This window comes from Mustela nivalis, assembly GCF_964662115.1.
Source record: "Mustela nivalis genome assembly, chromosome: 5".
Classification (NCBI taxonomy): Eukaryota; Metazoa; Chordata; class Mammalia; order Carnivora; family Mustelidae; genus Mustela; species Mustela nivalis.
This window is the reverse complement of record NC_139024.1, coordinates 44,988,599-45,007,884: the sequence shown is the minus strand read 5'-3', so window position 1 is coordinate 45,007,884 and position 19,286 is coordinate 44,988,599. Positions and strand designations below refer to the sequence as shown.

The following is a 19,286-nucleotide window of genomic DNA, read 5'->3' as shown; positions in this document are numbered from 1 at the left end:
TGATATCCAGAATCTATAAAGAACTCCTCAAACTCAATGCACATAGAACAGATAATCATATCAAAAAATGGGCAGAAGATATGAACAGACACTTCTCCAATGAAGACATACAAATGGCTATCAGACACATGAAAAAATGTTCATCATCACTAGCCATCAGGGAGATTCAAATTAAAGCCATATTGAGATATCACCTTACACCAGTTAGAATGGTCAAAATTAGCAAGACAGGAAACAACATGTGTTGGAGGGGATGTGGAGAAAGGGGAACCCTCTTCCACTGTTGGTGGGAAAGCAAGTTGGTGCAGCCACTTTGGAGAACAGTGTGGAGATTCCTCAAGAAATTAAAAATAGAACTTCCCTATGACCCTGCAATTGCACTACTGGGTATTTACCCCAAAGATACAGATATAGTGAAAAGAAGGGCCATCTCTACCCCAATGTTTATAGCAGCAATGGCCACGGTCACCAAACTGTGGAAAGAACCAAGATGCCCTTCAATGGGCGAATGGATAAGGAAGATGTGTTCCATATACACTATGGAGTATTATGCCTCCATCAGAAAGGATGAATACCCAACTTTTGTAGCAATATGGACAGGACTGGAAGAGATTATGCTGAGTGAAATAAATCAAGCAAAGAGAGTCAATTATCATATGGTTCCACTTATTTGTGGAGCATAACAAATAGCAAGGGGAGTTAGAGAGAAGGGAGTTGGGGGAAATTGGAAGGGGAGTGAACCATGAGAGACTATGGACTCTGAAAAACAATCTGAGGGGTTTGAAGTGGCGGGGGGTGGGGCGTGGGAGGTTGGGGGAACTAGGTGGTGGGTATTAGAAAGGGCACAGACTGCATGGAGCACTGGGTGTGGTGCAAAAATCATGAATACTGTTATGCTGAAATAAAAAAAAAATAGTTATTCTTTAAATTAAAAAAAAAAAAAAAAAGTTCGTCTGGGAAGCAGGGAGGGGTTGTCCTCTCTGTAAGGGGTGGCCCTGACCAGTCTGTCTGATAGTCGGTTTGATTCTTGATGCTTGGCACAAAATAAAACTTTGCTTGACCTTTGCTTTGTATCAGTGTCGCTTCTTTAATCACGACCCATTATTGAGGGACCCAACTTTGGGGACCCAACAATATGGGAATGAAAGGAGACATTAGAATAGAAGAAGACAATAGAAACATTGTTTTGAAGAAACTGGCTACAGGATGGATGACCACATGTTGAGAACTCTTCAGTACAGACTAAACGTTCGTGTCTCCTTAGAATGCGTATGTTGAAACCCAGCCCCTCGGTGTGCTGGTACTAGGAGAGCGGGCCTTTGGGAGGTCATTGGGATTAGGTGAGGTGGTAAGGGTGGCGCCATCATGAATGAGATTAGGACGCTTATAAGAAGTCCCACGAGAGCTTGCTTCTCTGTTTTCTACCTTGTGAGGATCCAAGCAGACTGACTGCTTCAGGTCAGGAAGCAAACCGTCTCGTGCCCACCTTGATCTTGGACTCCCCAGCCTCCAGAACAGTGAGAAATGAACCTTCGTTGTTTAAGCCGCCCAGTCTTTGGTAATTTAACGCACCCCAAACTGACATTTGAGAATGCTTAAAGTTTAGAACTGTCTGGGCGAAATGCTGAAACAGGGGATTGGACAGCTGGTTTCAAACATGCTAAATACTTTGAGGACAATGGGTAATTCCAGCAGGAAATGGGAATAGGGGGGCTGGCACTCAGGAGAGAGAAAAGGTGGAGAGAAGCAGGCCCAGTTGTTACCCTGTTATATCGGGAGTCGTGGAGTGTAGATCTAGGCTCAGAGCCTTAGAGGGAAGAGGGGGTTGGATTTGTAGATGAAGGTCAAGGGACAAAAGAAGGCAATTAATGTACTGATACGATGTATGAGGGACTGTGCTGCTGTGAATGGTCTGATCCTAAACCGGGAATGAGCATCTGGTGGCTCTTATGAGGGCTCCTTGCAGGTGACCATAATAATGAGCTGAACAGGTAAGACCTGGGCGTGCAAATGTGTGGTTATTTACACTTACTGCCAGCAGCTGGGGTGAGTTAAAACCACCCACCCCACCACCAAACATGTCTCATTTTCTGTCCCCTGCATCAGGATTTTCTAATTGTCATATCAGTACCCTGAGGTGGGGACCACTGGCAGGCCACCATTAAGGGTTCAAGTGCAGGGATGGCTCAATGGGAGTAGCTCCACTGAGTCAGACTCCTGCTATGTTCTTGCCTCTCTGCTTTTGTGCTCCAGGGAGGCTTACCTGGTACAATTGCCCTATTTTTTTTGTCCGCTTCTCTTGTTCCTGAATTTACTAATGATTCATTTTGTTCTGATGAAACTTAATGCTTCCCTTCCTCCTAGAGAGTAGTTTCTCCTCTGACACCACTCTTCATTTAACAATCCTACAAAGTGAGTGTGGGTGGGAAATACGTTTCCATTTGTATTATTTATGTGGTTGTGATTGAAGCTTTCAGCAAACCTGGAGACAAATGGACCTACTATGGTTTAGACTACAGGGGCATAAATAGACTAATTAGGGCTGGACAAGTGTTGAGAAAGAATCCATGTGCTTTTCATTTTAGACTTTTCTACAGAAACTGGAGAGGAAGGCTCTAATTCATGGGTCTGAATACCAAAATAAAATTACAGTCACTTGGGAAGTTTGGAAAATTTTCAAACTTCACTCTTCTCACCATTAATTGCTAAGGAGCTATTCAAAGCAGGATAGCGTGAATAGCTAGGTAACTGTAAAGTGTCTTATTCTGAGATTATGTCTGTTACATCATGTTCCTGTGGATCTGACCTAATTAGTCCTTAGTAGTATGGGTGGGGAAAAGAGGTGTTTTCACCATCTTGGCATTTAGTCACAAATCTAGGATATTTGTAATACAGAATGGGACCCTAATACTGAAGCCTGTAATTCGCAAGTTTGGTGGGTTGATGTGGTTATGGTTCAGAGTAACAGACCGAATCAGAAGTCTCTCTGCTTGTCAACAGCAAGCACTTTACCCTGATAAGGTTCTTGCCCTTGGATTCAGGTACCTTATGACATTGTGAGGGGGATGGAATTGGTAGGAAGGGACTGATAATTTTTGGAACTTCATGAAAGCCTTCCTATTCAAGGAATGTCTCTGGGTGGCTCAGTAGTCAGTTAAGCATCTGGGATGGAGCTCTGTGTCAGGTTCTGTGCTCAGTGGGGTGTCTGTTTCTCCCTCCTCCTCTGACCATTCCCCCAGCTCTCAAGTCTTAAAAAAAAAAAAAAAAAAAAAAAAAAAAAAAGCCTTCCTATTCAAGATAGCCTAAGTGCTGTCCATCTCTGTTCTCATCCTAGACCCTCAGGACAATGACTAAGGAATGGAGTATGTTTCCTGAGGTTTATAGTTGTAACTAATAATTCTTATACTTAGGGATCTTTACTCTGTAAACAGCATCGAACACCTGGTATGTGGCACTGCTTATTCCAAAAGAGAATACAGAATCCTCATCAAAATAGGATGTATTTTTTTGATATTAATAGAATATTTGATATATCAACCACCAAATATTTGGTGTTTCAGAATCAACCACGTTTTTGCTTGTAATGAATGGCTAATGGACAGTCAAAAGGGAGGGATGGGTGTAGCAATAAATTAATAGGTTTGCAGATAAAAAATACACAAAAGTACACTCAATTTAATAACCAAAATAGTTTGTTATAACTTAAAATTCTTTCACATAAAAAATAGCTCCTTTTAATTAATGCTTTTTCCACCCTCTTAAAGAAAAGGACATAAAAAATGTTGAACATTAAGACATTAATTGAATTCCTTATACTTAATTTCCACATTTCACTTTTGCTATCCATAATTTCACCAAGATCTGTTTCACCTTTTACAGTCTTTCACCCTTTATTATTATTTCAGAATTGCACTTAATGTCATATGGTCCTGAGCACTTGGAATGTGGCTAGTGCAAATCAAGTTGTGCTATAAATGTAAAACACCAGATTTTGGAGACTAAGTATGGAAAAAAATGCAGAACTCAAGTTTTATATTGCCATTTTAGATAATTAGATGATATAAATTAACCAATTTAATTTGCCTCTTATCTTTTTAAATGCGGCTATAGGAAAACTGAAAATTACATGTGCCTCATATTATACTCCTACAGGACAGCACAGGGCTAGAACGCTTAAAAACAAGATGGCTACCGCTTGAACTTACCAATATTTTATACACAATCTGCTTTTGGAAATGGGGATTGTAAAAAAATAACAATCTGGCTACTTTCATGCATGCTTTTCATTTTTTCTAATGAACATATATTACTTTTTAAATAAAGATGTTATATTCCATTTATAATCTAAGACTTATAAAAAAGGACTAGTATTTAAGACACAGAGGCATAGAAGATTAAAACAATGAAGAAATCAAATTTCCCTATTACATGTGAAGTATATTTTGCACCTTGTATCAGGTGCAAACCTGAGGCACTCAGAGGTAAGAAGTGGCAGTCCAGGAGAACATGGAACCTTCACTGTTTGCTGTACAAAGTTCTAATTCTTGTCAGTTACTGCAGAAGCTCTGCTACTCAGGGGACTGCCGCTGTGACTGTCCAAACCTCCATGCTCACATTCTTCTCTAAGTTTCCAGGAGAAAGAGGAGCTGTTTTTCCGGCATCAACGATTCAGAATACACACTTAGTCAAAAATGGCAGAATATGAACAATTTTTTTCTTTCCACATCTAGACCACAAAGTTAAGACCGTTTACAACTAATATCACTCGTTCTAATCATCTGACACAAAGGGAAACCCATAATTGCCCATAAATTACTTAACATGTGCTTGGTTAATGATTTTCAGTAAAATACAGCATTGATATTTTTCCTTACTGATTTAGGGCAATTTAATGTGAAATGTTGCTTTTGCATTTGTTTCCTTCCTGGACACACACTGGAACACTTGTTTTCAAAAGCTGCCTTCTGAGAGCGGCACAGTCCCATTCACCCTCCATCTTCAGGCCTTTACAGGAGGTCCTGGGAAATGCCAGCTTCTACTAATACTATGGTGCACTCACTTCATCTGCAAAAGCCACAGGCACAACCACCCCCTGCCGGTGCAGCTCTCGAAGAACATCTAGTATAGAGTCTAATTCTGTGCGGAACTTGTCCAATTCCCGATTCTTCAACTGGGCAAGTCTTTTCCATTTCTCAATTTCTTTGTTTTGCTCAGTTTCTACTACTTGGTGTGTTTGCTGTATTATCTGAGGGGAAAAAAAAAATTTACATTACAGTCACAGTTCACAGCGGGGATGAAGATTGAACCATCTCAAAGAGCTCGAGTGGCACAATGCTGACTATGGTGGAGGGGAGGGCGCTGGAGTGGGGAGCCTTACCTAATGGGCTCCATTGTGTCAACCAACAAGCTGGTGGGTGAAGAGCATAAGAAGGGGGGAATTGTAATTCTGATAGGGAGTTAGGAAGCTTTAGTCTTTTTTTCCCTCTCAATCAAAACTTTAAAAAGTAGCATTTTTAAAGCATCAGAAATTTCTAATACCTTGGTATGGATCCAAACCACCCCCTGCCCCACAATATTGTTCCTCTTAAGACCAACACTTGAGGGGCAATCAAAATAGTTCTAATATACACCACACATTAAAGCAGGAGAAATGATAAATATAAACACATTGTACATATGTTAACTCATCTAATCCTGCTAATACATGAGGAGGTGAATTCTATATATTTATACCCATTCAGCAGGAGGGAAATGGGGCCAGAGATTAAGTAAAAAATAATTTGCCCCAGATTCACAAACAGCTGGTTCGAGGCAGAGTCAGCACCCTGGCCTGAGTTCCTGCTCTTAACTACCACCCTAGACCGTCTTGCTCATGTGGATGAATTTTTTCAACTGTGAAATGAGGGTACGCTGTCCAGTAACTTCTAACACAGTTCTTATCATTTCAAAAGTCTTACCCTAAGGGAAACATTAGTCACAAGTATTACAAACCACAAAAAGTTGGACATATAAAAACTAGATAGAGCAACAAAGCAGTGTTTCTGACTATTAAATATGTTGGACCTCTGCAACAGAATTTTTATAAATGTCTGGTAATTCTAAAATCAAAGCATAGGAGAAATACTGTGTAAATACTTAAGGGAAACATGAAATGCTGTATGAATTTCCAATTCTAAGTTTAAACATACTTTGAAAATTCTAGACATCTATTGACATTTGGCATTTAACCACTTTTTTCCAGTTATATTGCTATAACTGACAAATAACACTGTGTAAGTTGAAATTGCAAACACATACATCGTGATGCATGCAGACGCTGTGCAAAGGTTACCACGATAGTTAACATCCATCATTCACAGTTTTAAAATTTTTTCCTTGTAATGAAAACTTAAGATTTACTTTCTTAGTAACTTTCAAATATACAATAGACCTATAGACCAATGGAAGGGTTAAGAGCCAAGAAATAAATCTACGCCTTTATTATGTTAAGGTATTCCCTTTTTACCTAATTTGTTGAGTTTTTTAAAAAAAATCATGAATAGATATTGAATATTGTCAAAAGCTCTTTCTGCATATCTATTTAAATACTCATAGGATTTGTATTTTTGTTCATTAATGTGATGCATCACATTTATTGCCTTGCGTATGTTGAACCCTCCTTATCTCCCAGGGATGACTCCCACTTAATCACAGTGTATGGGAATTTAATGTGCTGTAGAATCTGGTTTGTTAATATTTTGGAAAAATTTTGCATCTTTATCAGGGATGCTGGCCTACCTATAGTTTTTCTTGTAGTGTCCTTATCTGGTTTTCTTGTCAGGGTAATGCTGGCTTTGTGAAAATGAGCTGCTTCTTCTTCTACTTATTGGAAGAGTTTGAGGAGGACTGGCATGAATTCTTTGAAAGTGTGGTAGAGGGATGCCTGCGTGGCTTATTCTGTTGGCTGTCTGCCTTTAGCTTAGGTGATTATCTCAGGGTCTTAGAATCAAGTCCTAGGGGGACACTGGGGGACGGTGGTTTTGGTGGTGCCTCTAAAAAGTCATCATCAGGATGCTGGGTGGCTCAGTTGGTTAAGCATCTACTTTGAGCTCAGGTAATGATCCCATGATTGAGTCATGCACTGGGCTCCTTGCTCAGTGGGGGGCCTGCTTCTCCCTCTGCCCCTCCCCATGCCTGTGCCCTCTCTCTAAAACAAAAAAGAAAAAAGAAAAAAAAAAAAGAAATAAAAATGTGGTACAGTAAAGTCAACTGGTTGGTCCTGTGGATTCTGTCTTATTAGTATTGGGTCCATTCCTATTTTCTATTTCTTAGTGATTCAGTCTTGGTAGGCTGTATGTTTCTAGCAATTTATTGGTTTCTTCTAGGCTGTCCAGTTTGTTGGCATATAGTTGTACACAGGAATTTCCGACGATCCTTTGTATTTTTCTGGTATCAGCTGTAATGTCTCCTCTTCCATTTATAAATTTTAAGTCCTTGTTTGTCAATTTTATCTTTTCAAAGTATCAACTCCTAGAGTTTTGTTAATCTTTTCTATTGTCTTCCTATACTTCATTTCATTTATTTTTGTTCTAATCCTTCTTTCCTTCTTCTAACTTTGGGCTTATTTTGTTCTTTTTCTAGTTCCTGGCTGGTAAGTAGGGTTGTTTGAGAGCTTTTTCTTGATGTAGGCATTTAACACTATAATCTTCCTTCTTAGAACTGCTTTTGCTGCTACCCACAAGTCTTGGTATGCTGTTTCCAATCATCTCAAGATATTTTTTTTATTTCACTTTTAGTATCTTATTTGATCTGCTGGTTAAGGTATGTTGTTGAACTTCTATGTATTTGTTAATTTTCCAGTTTTTAGTATTGATTTCTAGTTTCCTATCATTGTGGTCGGAAAACATACTTGCCATGATTTCAATCTTAAATTTGCTAAGACTTATTTTACCGCCTATTATATTAGGTATCCTAGAAAATTTTGTGTGCCTGCAAAGAATGTGTATTTTGCTGTTGTTGGAGGGACTGTACTGTGTATGTCCATTTTGTCTATAGCACTGTTTAAAACCCACAGTTTCCCTATTGACTGTTTGGATGACCTATCCACCGATAAGCGTGATGTATTAAAGTCTCCTATCGGGACCCCTGGGTGGCTCAGTGGGTTAAGCCTCTGCCTTCGGCTCAGGTCATGATCTCAAGGTCCTGGGATTGAGTCCCTCAATGGGCTCTCTACTCAGCAGGGAGCCTGTTTCCTCTCTCTCTGCCTGCCTCTCTGCCTACTTGTGATCTCTCTCTGTCAAATAAATAAAGAAAATCTTGAACAAAAAAAAGAGTCTCCTGTTATTGTATTGCTGTTTATTTCTTTTAGTTATTGTTATCTATTTAGGTGCTCTGATGTTGGATGCATAAATATTTACAACTGATAATATCTTGATGGACTGACCTTTTTATCATTGTATGATTATATAATTACCTCTGTCTCTTTTGGAGATTTTTTAGCTTATAATCTATTTTATGTGATATAACTATAGCTACTCCTGATTTCTGTTGGTTACCATTTGACTGAAATACTTTTTCTATCTCTTCACTCATCAGTCTATGCTGGTTTTAAAGCCAAACTCTTTTTTTAGGTGGCCTATTAGTTGGACTATATTTCATCCATTTGGCAATTCTGTAGTTTGAATGGAGAATTTAATCCATTTACATTTAAAGGAACTACTGATAGATAAGGAATTACTATTGACATTTTGTTCCCTTCTGACTGTGTTCTAGATCTTATGTTCCTTGCTTCTTATATCTTGCAGTCATCTTTTGTGATGTGATGACTTTTTGTAGTTGTATACTTTGACTCCTTTGTCATAATCTTTTCTGTAATTTGTACAGGCTTTTATTTTGTGGTTAAAATAATGCTTACAGAAAATGTGATTTATTTTTAATAATCTATTTTAAGTTAACTTTGATAGTAAACATAAACTTTACATTTGCATTCTGACCCCTCCCAACTTCACGTTACTGATGTTAAAATTAATGTTTTTTATGTTTTGTATCCAATAAATTAGTGTTGTTGCAGTTATTTTTTAGTATGTCTTGTTTTATATGTTTTTATGATGTTAATTGGTTTCATTAACTAGCTTTTTATGTTTATTGTATTGTGTATAACATAATGATTGACATTTGCATATGCTGTGAAAAGGTCCTACATTAGTTACCAAATGTGTTTTCCTAGTAAGAACTTTTGAGATCTACTCTTTAATAGCTTTCAGATATACAATTTATTGTATTAACTGTAGTCACCACACTGTACATCACACCCCTTTAACTTGTTTATTTTACAACAGTTTTTACCTTTTCTCCCTACACACATCTTGCCTACATCCCATGCTCTGCTTCCAAAAACAACTTATCTATTCTATTTATCTATCTATATGCTATGCATATAGCATTTAAGAATTTCTAAGATTGACTTTAAAAAATTTCAGACAGTTTATTGTGTATAGGAATGCAACAGATTTCTGTATATTGGTTTTGTATTCTGCTACTTTACTGAATTCATTTTAGTTCTAACAGTGTTTTTGTAAAGTCTTTAGGGTTTCTTATATATCTTATCATGTCATTTGCAAAGAGTGATAGTTTTACTTCTTTTGCAATTAAGAGACATTTTATTTCTTGACTTATGCATCCTTGTCTTTTTTTTCTTTAAAGATTTTATTTATTTATTTGACAGAGAATAAGATCCTAAGTAGGCAGAGAGGCAGGCAGAAAGAGAAGGGGGAAGGAAGCTCCCTGGTGAGCAGAGAGCCTGATGCTGGGCTCCCAGGGCCCTGAGATCATGACCTGAGCCCAAGGTAAGAGGCTTAATCCACTGAACCACCCAGGCGCTCCTTGTTTGTGATCTTAAAGGAAAAGCTTTCAGCTTTTCACCAATGAGTGTGGATTTTATTATGTTAAGGTACATTCCCTCTATATTTTGTTTGTTGAATTTCTATCAGGAAAAGATGTTGAATTTTGTTAAATGGTTTTTTTGCATTTATGGAGATCATCTTATGATTTTTACTCTTCATTTTATTAATGAGGTATATCACACTTATTTGTGGATGGGAAACCATCCTTGTATTTCTGGAATAAATACAACTTGATGTTGTATGATCCTCTTATAACATTGCTGAATTTGACTTAATAATTTGTTCATGATTTTTACATCTATGTACACGAGGGACACTGCCTTGCGTTTTCTTGCACGGTTTTGGTACCAGGGTAATGCTGGCCCTGCAAAAATAAGTTTGAAGAGTTCCCTCCTCTTTTATTGTTTGCAAATGTTTGAAAAGCACTGGTACTTATTCTTCATTACATATTTTTAGAACTCAGCAGCAAAGCCCTCTGGTCCTGAACTTAGTCAGGATGTTTTTGATTACTAATTCAATCTCCTTACTAGTAATCAGTCTTTTTCGATCTTTTATTCATTATGCCTTTTGGTAAATTTTATGTTCCTAGAAATTTATCCATTTCTCCTAGGTTGTCCAGTTTGTTGTACAATTATTCATACCAGTCTCATCCTTTGTATTTCTGTGGAATCAGTTGTAATGTCTCCTCTTTCATTTTTATTACATTTATTTTAGTTTTCTCTCTTTTCTTGCTTAGTCTAGCTAAAGGCTTGCTAATTTTACCTTTACAAAGAACGAGCTCTTAGTCGCTTTGATCTTTTTAGTCTTTATTCCTGCTCTGATCTTTGTTATTTCCTTAATTTTGCCATCTTTGGGCTTCATTTATTCTCTAGTTCCTTGAGGTGTAAAGCTGTCTATTTGAAATCTTGTTTCTAGACACAGGCACTTAATGCTATGAACTTGCCTCTTAAAACTATTTTTGGTGCATCCCCTAAGTTTTGGTATACTGTGTTTCCATTTTCAACTGTCTCAAAATATTTTTTTCTTTTTACATTTTTTAAAGATTTTTTTTTATTCATTTATTTGACAGATCACAAGTAGGCAGAGAGGCAGGCAGAGAGAGAGAGGGAGAGAGAGAGAGAGAGAGGAAGCAGGCTCCCTACCGAGCAGAGAGCCAGATGCGGACCTCGATCCCAAGACCCTGAGATCATGACCTGAGCCGAAGGCAGAGGCTTAACCCACTGAGAGCCACCCAGACACCCTCAAAATATTTTTATATTTCTCTGTCGATTTGTTCTTCAACCTATTGGTTGCTTAATTTGGTTTCATTACACACATTTGTGAATTTTCCATTTTTTCCCTTTGTAATTGATGTCTAGTTTCATATCCCCATGTTTGGGGAAATTGGCCTGATACTTCAGTCTTCAATTTATTAAGACTTGTTTCATGGCCAATATATGAGCCATCCTGGAAAATGTTCCATGTGTGTTTAAAAATGTGTATTACTACTTTTGGATGGAATGTTCTGTATATGTTAATTCCATCTTACCTAATGTGTTGTTTCAGCCAATGCTTCCTTAAAAGGTTTTTTGTCTGGATGGATGTCTGAGGAGACATATATATTAAAAAAAAAAAAAAAAATTTGCCAAGACTGATTCCAAGAGTTTACTATTTATTTTTTGTAGTTTTATGGTTTCAGGTCTTACATTTAGGTCTTAATCCATTTAGAGAGTTTTTTGTTGTTGTTGTTTTTTTTTTTTTTTTTGCATATGGTGTAAGATAGTGGTCCAATTTCATTCTTCATGCAGCCATTCAGTTTTTCTAGCACTATTTATTGAAGAGACAGTCTTATCTTCATTGTGTATTCTTGACTCCTTTATCTTAGATTAATCGACCATATTAAGCGTGGGTTTATTTCTGGGCTTTCTATTCTGTTCACTGATCTATATGTTTTTCTGCTAGTCCTATACTGTTTTCATTACTGTAGCTTTGCAGTACAGTTGGAAAACTGGGAGTGTGATACCTCCAGCTTTGGCTACTGGGGTCCTTTGTGATTCCATATAAACTTGAGGAATATTGATTCTAGTTCTATGAAAAATGCTACTGTTGGTATCTTGATAGGGATTGCACTGAACCTGCAGACTGCTTTTGGGTACTATGAACATCTGAACAATATTCTTCCAGTTCATGAGTATGGTGTATCTTTCCATTTATTGTGCCACCTTCAATTTCCTTCAACTAGGTCTTAGAATTATCAGAGTACAGGTCTGTTAACTCTTAGGTTAAATTTACTCCTACATATTCTATTCTTTTTGATGCAGTTATTAAGTCATTGTCTTAATTTATTTTTGCTAATTTTTAGTATACAGAAATGCAACTGATGTCTGTATGTTGCTTTACTGAACTAATTTATTCTGATTTTTTGTGGAGTCTGTAGGGTTTTCAATATACAGTATCATGCTATCTGTAAATAGCAACAGTTGTACTTCCTTATCAATTTGTATGCTCTTTCTTTTTTTTTTTTTTTTTAAGATTTTATTTATTTATTTTCACAGACTGAGATCACAAGTAGGCAGAGAGGCAGGAAGAGAGAGAGGGGGAAGCAGGCTCCCTGCCGGGCAGAGAGCTCGATGTGGGGCTTGATCCCAGGACCCTGAGATCATGACCTGAGCCAAAGGCAGAGGCTTTAACCCACTGAGCCACCCAGGTGCCCCTGCTTTTTATTTGTCTGGTTATTCTGCCTATGAATTCCAGTACTACCTGGAGTAAAAGCAGTGAGAGTGGACATCCTTGTACCGGATCATGAAAAAGCTTTGTTTTTCACCACACAGCAGCATCATGTTAGCTCTGGGGTTGTTGTACGTAGCCTTTATTATGTTATGTTCCCTCTGTAGCCAGTGTGTTGAGAATTTTTATCATGAATTTATGTTGAGCTTTGTCAAATGCTTTTTTGACTGATATCTGCTGAGATTATATGATTTTTATCTTTTCCTTTGTTAATGTGGTGTCTCATATTGAAGATGCTCAACCGTCCTTGCATTGCTGGAATAAATCCCCCCATATTGTGGTGAATGATTCAGTTTGCTAATAATTTTGTTAAGGATTTTCACATCTATGTTGATTAGGGACAGAGTCTGATTTCTTCTTTTTTTGTTGTGTCTCTGTTGTTGGTATCAGGGTAATAGTGGCTTTTTAAGAATGACTTTGAAAATATTCCCTCCTCTTCAATTTTTTTCATATAGTTTGAAAAGGATTGGAATGAATTCTTTACAGGTGTATTCTTCCAACATTTGAAGCCATCTGTTCCTAGACTTTTCTTTCCTGGGAATTATTCGGTTACCAATCCAATTTTATTATTGGTAATTAGTCTGTTCAGATTTTCTATTTCTTCCTGATTCAATCTTGGGAGACTGTATATTTATAGAAATACATTTCTTCTAGGTTGTTCAATTTGTTGGCACAGAACTTTTCACAGTAATCTTTTATAAACCTTTGTATTTCTGTGGTATTGGTTTAATGCCCCCTCTTTCATTTTTGAGTGTATTTATTGAAGTCCTCTCTTATTTTCTTGATGAGTCTGACTTTACAAGTTTATCAGTTAATGTTTATAATTCAAAGAACCACCTCTTAGAGACCAAAAAATAGAAAAGATGAATGATACTATTTCATTTATTTTTTTTTTTTCTTGACCTTTATTACTTCCTTCTTTCTCCTACCTTGGAGCTTTGTTCTGTTTTAGTTTCTTTAGGTGTGACAGATTAATTTTTTTTTTTTTAATGATTTTGTTTATTTGAGAGCAAGCGAGCACAAGTAGGTGGGGGGAGTGACAGAGGGAGAGGGAGAAGCAGATGCCCCACCGAGCAGGGCGCCCAACATGGGGCTCAATCTCAGGACCCAGAGATCATGACCTGACATAAAGGCAGGCACTTAACCGACCAAGCCACCTAGGTGCCCTGATATATTTCTTGTTTCTGTTTTGAAAGATTTCATTTACTTATTTGTCAGAGAGAGATAAAGCACAGAGACAAGCAGGGGAAGCGGTAGGCAGGGGGAGAAGCAGGCTCTCTGCCGAACAGGGAGCCTGATGTGGGGCTCCATCCCAGGACTCTGGGATCATGACTTGAGCCGAAAGCAGACACAATTGTCTGAGCCACCCAGGCACCCCTATTTCTTGTTTCTTGAGGTACTGTAGAGCTATGAAAAATTTCCCTCACAGAACTGCTTTTGTTGTGTCCAAAAGATTTTGGAATGTTGTGTTATGTGTCTCAAGGAATTTAAAAATTTCCTCTATGATTTTTCCCTTGACCTATTATTTAGTAGCATCTTGGTTAGCCTCCATGTATTTGTGGGGGTTTTTTTTTTTGCTTTGTTTTGTTTGGTTTGGTAATTGATTTGTAGTTTCATACCATTTTGGTTGGAAAAGATGCTTGCTTTGATTTCAACCTTACGAATATTCTCAAACTTATTTTGTGGTCTCATGTGATCTATACTAAAGCTCATTCATTTTTTATTTCTATTATCTGTAGTTGAGTAATTATGATATTACTAGTGCCGGGCATCTATTTTATTTTATTTTATTTTTTTTAAAGATTTTATTTATTTATTTGACAGAGAGAGATCACAAGTAGGCAGAGAGGAAGGCAGAGAGAGAGGAGGAAGCAGGCTCCCCGCTGAGCAGAGAGCCCGATGCGGGACTCGATCCCAGGACCCTGAGATCATGACCTGAGCCGAAGGCAGCGGCTTAACCCACTGAGCCACCCAGGCGCCCGCCGGGCATCTATTTTAAATGATTTATCTTTTAATATAATTCTACTTCTTATAAACATTTATAAAATGAATATGGACTATGGATTTCAAAGACTCATTCTTTTTAGGCAGCCATCAGTAATTAAGAACATGAGGGGCATGTGAGTGGCTCGGTTGGTTAAGCATCCGACTCTTGGTTTGGGCTCAGGTTATGATCTCTGGGTCATGAGAGCAAACCATGCATTAGGCTCCATGTTCGGCTTGGGACCTGCTTGAGATTCTTTCCCCTCCTCCTTCTTCCTCCCCTTGCTTGTGTTCTCTCTAAAATAAATAAAATCTTAGAGAAACTTGTATCTTTTTTTTTTTTTTAATTTGAGAGAAGATAAACCAGTCTTTTAGGCATTTGAAATTTAAAGTTTTATATGCTCTTAAGAGCTGTATTTTTATTCTTAATATCAATACACAATGAAACACTTCAGGAAGTAAGTGTTGCTAGAGATGGCAAAACTATAGCAAATGGGAGGTACTTAACAGTGAAGAGCTATACAAATGTGTAAATATAATTTACTACTTTACCTGTTGAAGTTCCTGCTCTCTTTGTTGATGTCTCATTTCCATCTGTTTAATTTTCTTTTCTAAGCCCATGAAATGTTTCATCTCTGGGGTATGGTTTTCTCTGGCTTCTCTCAGTTCTTCTAGGAGTTTTGTAATCTAAAATTGAGGAATGAAATAAATGAAAAATTGATAAGAAAAAAAGCTTTTACCAGGTAGTTTTAAGAATATCTACTACATTTTCTTTGTATAAAATTTATCTAGAGAAGACTCTTCTTTTTAGTAAGAAAAATACCTTGAGTTGTTAGGCTGAGCCAGAATTAAAACTATTATTCTAACTCTGAAGTGATCTCATAATCCAAAAGGTTCCAGATGACTGGATCACCTCCTCCCATGTATGCCAGGCTGATTACAGCATTCATAATAAAGGTGGGCACTGTCTTTGGTATATTCAGCTTTGCTAACAAAGTATCAATGTATTTAATAGGTTGATTACTTTTAGGATTAAGTAATACATTTCAAGCATCCTACACAGTATAGTACCCAAAACAAAGAAAGAGTTCAACCTCTTTCTGAGATAACATACTGAATTCTTTCTGTCCTGGCTGTTATCTTAGGTCCTGAGAATACAGACATGAAAGATACAGTCCATCCTCATAGAGGTTACAGTCTAGTGTGGTACCTCCCTTTTCATACCATAGTTCACAGAGCAAAAGGTCATATTTTCATGGTGCCAGTGAGTAAACAGAGGGGTCTGAGAGAGCTTTATTTTGGGCTTGGTGAAACAAATGTATTTTCTTTATACCACATAATTATGATAATTCACTGCTAGTATCAAAAAACAAAATAAGGGCGCCTGGGTGGCTCAGTTGGTGTGAGTGACTGCTCAGGTCATGATCCTGGAGTCCTGGGATCGAGTCCCACATCGGGCTCCCAGCTCTGCAGAGAGTCTGCTTCTCCCTCTGACCTCCCCTCTCATGCTCTCTCTCTGTTTTTCTCAAATAAATAAAATCTTAAAGGCAAAATAATAAGCAAGTGAAAAAGGCTAAAATTAAAAATTCAATCATGTTTCCTATGGAAACACTCAGTACCTAATAACACTGATAATGCTATAAAAAAAAAAATCCAAAACACCCCCCCCCCCGACCCCATACAATTATGTGAAAATACAAGCCAATGAAATCAGAAGCAAATCTAAATATTTAAAAATGTGGGACATTCCTAATATCACCGGTGACCAAAAAAATTTGCACACTTTAATTGGGATGATTGGCACTGTCATATCTGTTAAATATCACTTCAACTTCTGTAAACTTTTTAATGACTGAGAAATGATTCTGAGTTTGTAATGAGACAACATTTTCATGATCTGCAGGGGACCCATTTCTGGTATTATGCTAAGTGAACTAAGTCCGAGAAAGACAAATACCATATGATCTCACTTATATGTAGAATCTTAAACCAAACAAACAAAAAACCCCCAAACTCCTAGAAAGAGAGATCAGATTTGTAGTTATCAGATGTGGACAGGAAAGGGTGGGGAAAAAGGGGAATTGGATGAAGCGATCAAAAAGGAACAAACTTCCAGTTGTAAGTAACTATACTAGGAATGCAATGTATAGCATGAAGACCATTGTTAACACTGCCGCATGGTATACATACATACATACATACATGAGTAAATCCTAAGAGTTCTCAGTGTTAACTGTGGTAAGAAAAATCGTTTTTTCTTAATGGATGAAAACTAAGCTTACTGTAGTAATCATTTCATTATATATATAAGTTAAATCTTTATGCTGTATACCTTAAACTTTTACAACAGTGTATGTCAACTATATCTTAATAAAATTGGAAAAAAATGAGAAGGTATATACTGACATGGGAATATATTTATATACACTGTTAGGTAAAAAAATTATCCTTTAAAATCCTATATATGCAAACACACATAAACATGTATTTTACACATGTATATGCATAAGCACATACCCTCACAGTATTTGTAACTATATATGAATAAAGAAAATCTGAAAGAATAAATAGCAAAATATGCTCTGGGTAATGGGATTGTGGATGATTTTATACTTTCTAATTTCTCTAATATACATTAATCTTAGTATAAAAATGTTAAATAGTCTTAAATATTTAATAAAATATATCAAAAATTATTTATAAACAAATCCATACTCACCAGGGATAGAAGTATGTAACATCAATAAAAAGAAAGCATATATTCCTAAATGAATACAATTCTTACTGTCTTACTAGTTTATTGTTTTACTGAAGTGAAAGAGGGATTCACCCAGATCCTATTACTCAAGGTGGATTAACATGTTTTCCTACTAAAGGAGACAGACATCACGGACCACTAGCAGGAGGAGGCTCGGTTAAGGGAATTCAAATGATCCATACACAGCCCAAAGACTTCTTCCCAGAGAAGACATATGTACTGTCCCTTTATAGGCTGGTGAGTAGATAATCTTACAAACTACGAATTTCAATTCAGAATGAACCATAAAATTACTGCTATTTTTACTCCTTTAAATGACCATGACCTGCTGTAGTCTGTGTGCTTCCAACCATCCCATGTGTCTTCCTACCCTGTAACTTACTGGCTGATGCATTTCCCTGGCAACATTGCTGGGATGAACGCTAGTGCTTGTGAACACTTAATCCAGTGAGTCTAGATTCCAATTTGGTCTAGAACTGAAGGAGATACTGACCTTAGATTTAAGCCCATTGCTGCTGTCCACTGTCTGTCCTCTGGCAACGCCTGGTTTGGAGGTAGGCATGTGACTCAGTTCTGATGCAAAGAAAGTAAGCTGGGGGACCTTAGTTTATATGTTGGTTTATTTCTTTGTCCCACTCACTAGAATACAAGCCCTTTGAGGGTGATACCTTCAGGTGTTCTACTCATTTCTGTATCCCAAAAGCCTATTGATAGTGTCTGATACCTAAACACTTTTTCTAAAAGCTAAGAAGTAGACTTTATTCCATTTAATAGCTAAAGCAACCTGAGACTTAGTTTAAAAACACTAATAAACAGCTGAGGGTAATGGGTAAATATAATTCTTCCTTCTGTATGAGAAACTGGCCTTGGCTTGAATTCTCTTTCTAGCTTTGTTCTCTTGATAAAGGTACACTGCTTGTGGTAAGGCCCCAACTGGTGGAACATCATCTGGGCTTGGAGGACTTGGCATGAACTGAAATACCTGGTAGGAAGTGGTAGGTCTGGGCTCTCCTGGAGGTGGTGACTTTTGCACTGGGCATGTCCCCGTGGGATCCACTGTGCATGACGTATTATGAGACGCTCGTTCTTGCGGAATGTGGGGAGTTCAAGCCTGGGTGATTTCTCTAACTGCCAGATACGAGTCTTACTCCCTTGTACCCCTGTGGTCTCCAGAACAGCTCTGTGGACTGCTGTGGGAACTACTCGCACCAAGAGCAAAAGGCCTGCTGCTGCCTTGCTGTTTCCTGGTTTATATCCAGAGTACCAAGTATGACTCTAAATGTTTACATGACCTGTCACCCTAAGGCTCACTAACATGTTGAAGAATTTAAGCCCAGACCTTATGAAACCCCCCAAATTATTCCCACTATTCATTTGTAAATAAAAGCTGCTAGCTGTAGACTATTTGACACAAATTACAGTAAAAATTCTGATAATTTTTAGGAGTCACTATTAATAGTCCTTGAGTTCATATTAGGGGTCACTCTTGAATGGTTTCTAAAATTTGAATAGACTATACAGGTAAAACAAAATCCTACCAATAAAAAACTATGACCAATAAAATGCATATACTAACTGCTGAACATAGAAACAAGCAATAATAGCAGCAGGCCTCTCAGTTGTCTACATTTAAGGAGTCTGAGTAAAGATTCAAGTCCTTTCTCTTCAACTTCAGGGTGTAAGGAAATAAACAGATTGTTGGGAGTCAACAGTGAGTGGAAAAATAAGATCAGAAATCTATGATGAGTGCTAAAATATGAAAGATTACCCTTTTCATTATAATATTTTTAAAAAAAGATTTGAGGAAGTCATGCCTAAGTTAGGATTTTAAAGAGATGTGGTTTTACAACACTTGAGGTAACATAGGCATGGAACAAAATGCAGAAATTAGAAAAATC

General features: G+C 37.4%; 1 protein-coding gene across 4 annotated transcripts in view; it reads right to left on the bottom strand.

Moving 5' to 3' along the window:
* Window positions 1-3,655: 3,655 nt before the first annotated feature.
* The window catches only part of CEP162 (centrosomal protein 162), a 100,831-nt gene continuing 85,200 nt past the window's right edge, over window positions 3,656-19,286 (bottom strand). For all 4 annotated transcript variants that reach the window (XM_082730670.1, XM_082730673.1, XM_082730672.1 and 1 more), the window contains exons 26-27: window positions 15,183-15,317; window positions 3,656-5,245 (exon numbers count right to left, since the gene is read on the bottom strand). In XM_082730670.1, coding sequence (XP_082586796.1) covers window positions 5,045-5,245; window positions 15,183-15,317 — 336 coding nt within the window. In that variant the 3' untranslated portion in view covers window positions 3,656-5,044. The remainder of the gene's footprint in view (window positions 5,246-15,182; window positions 15,318-19,286) is intronic.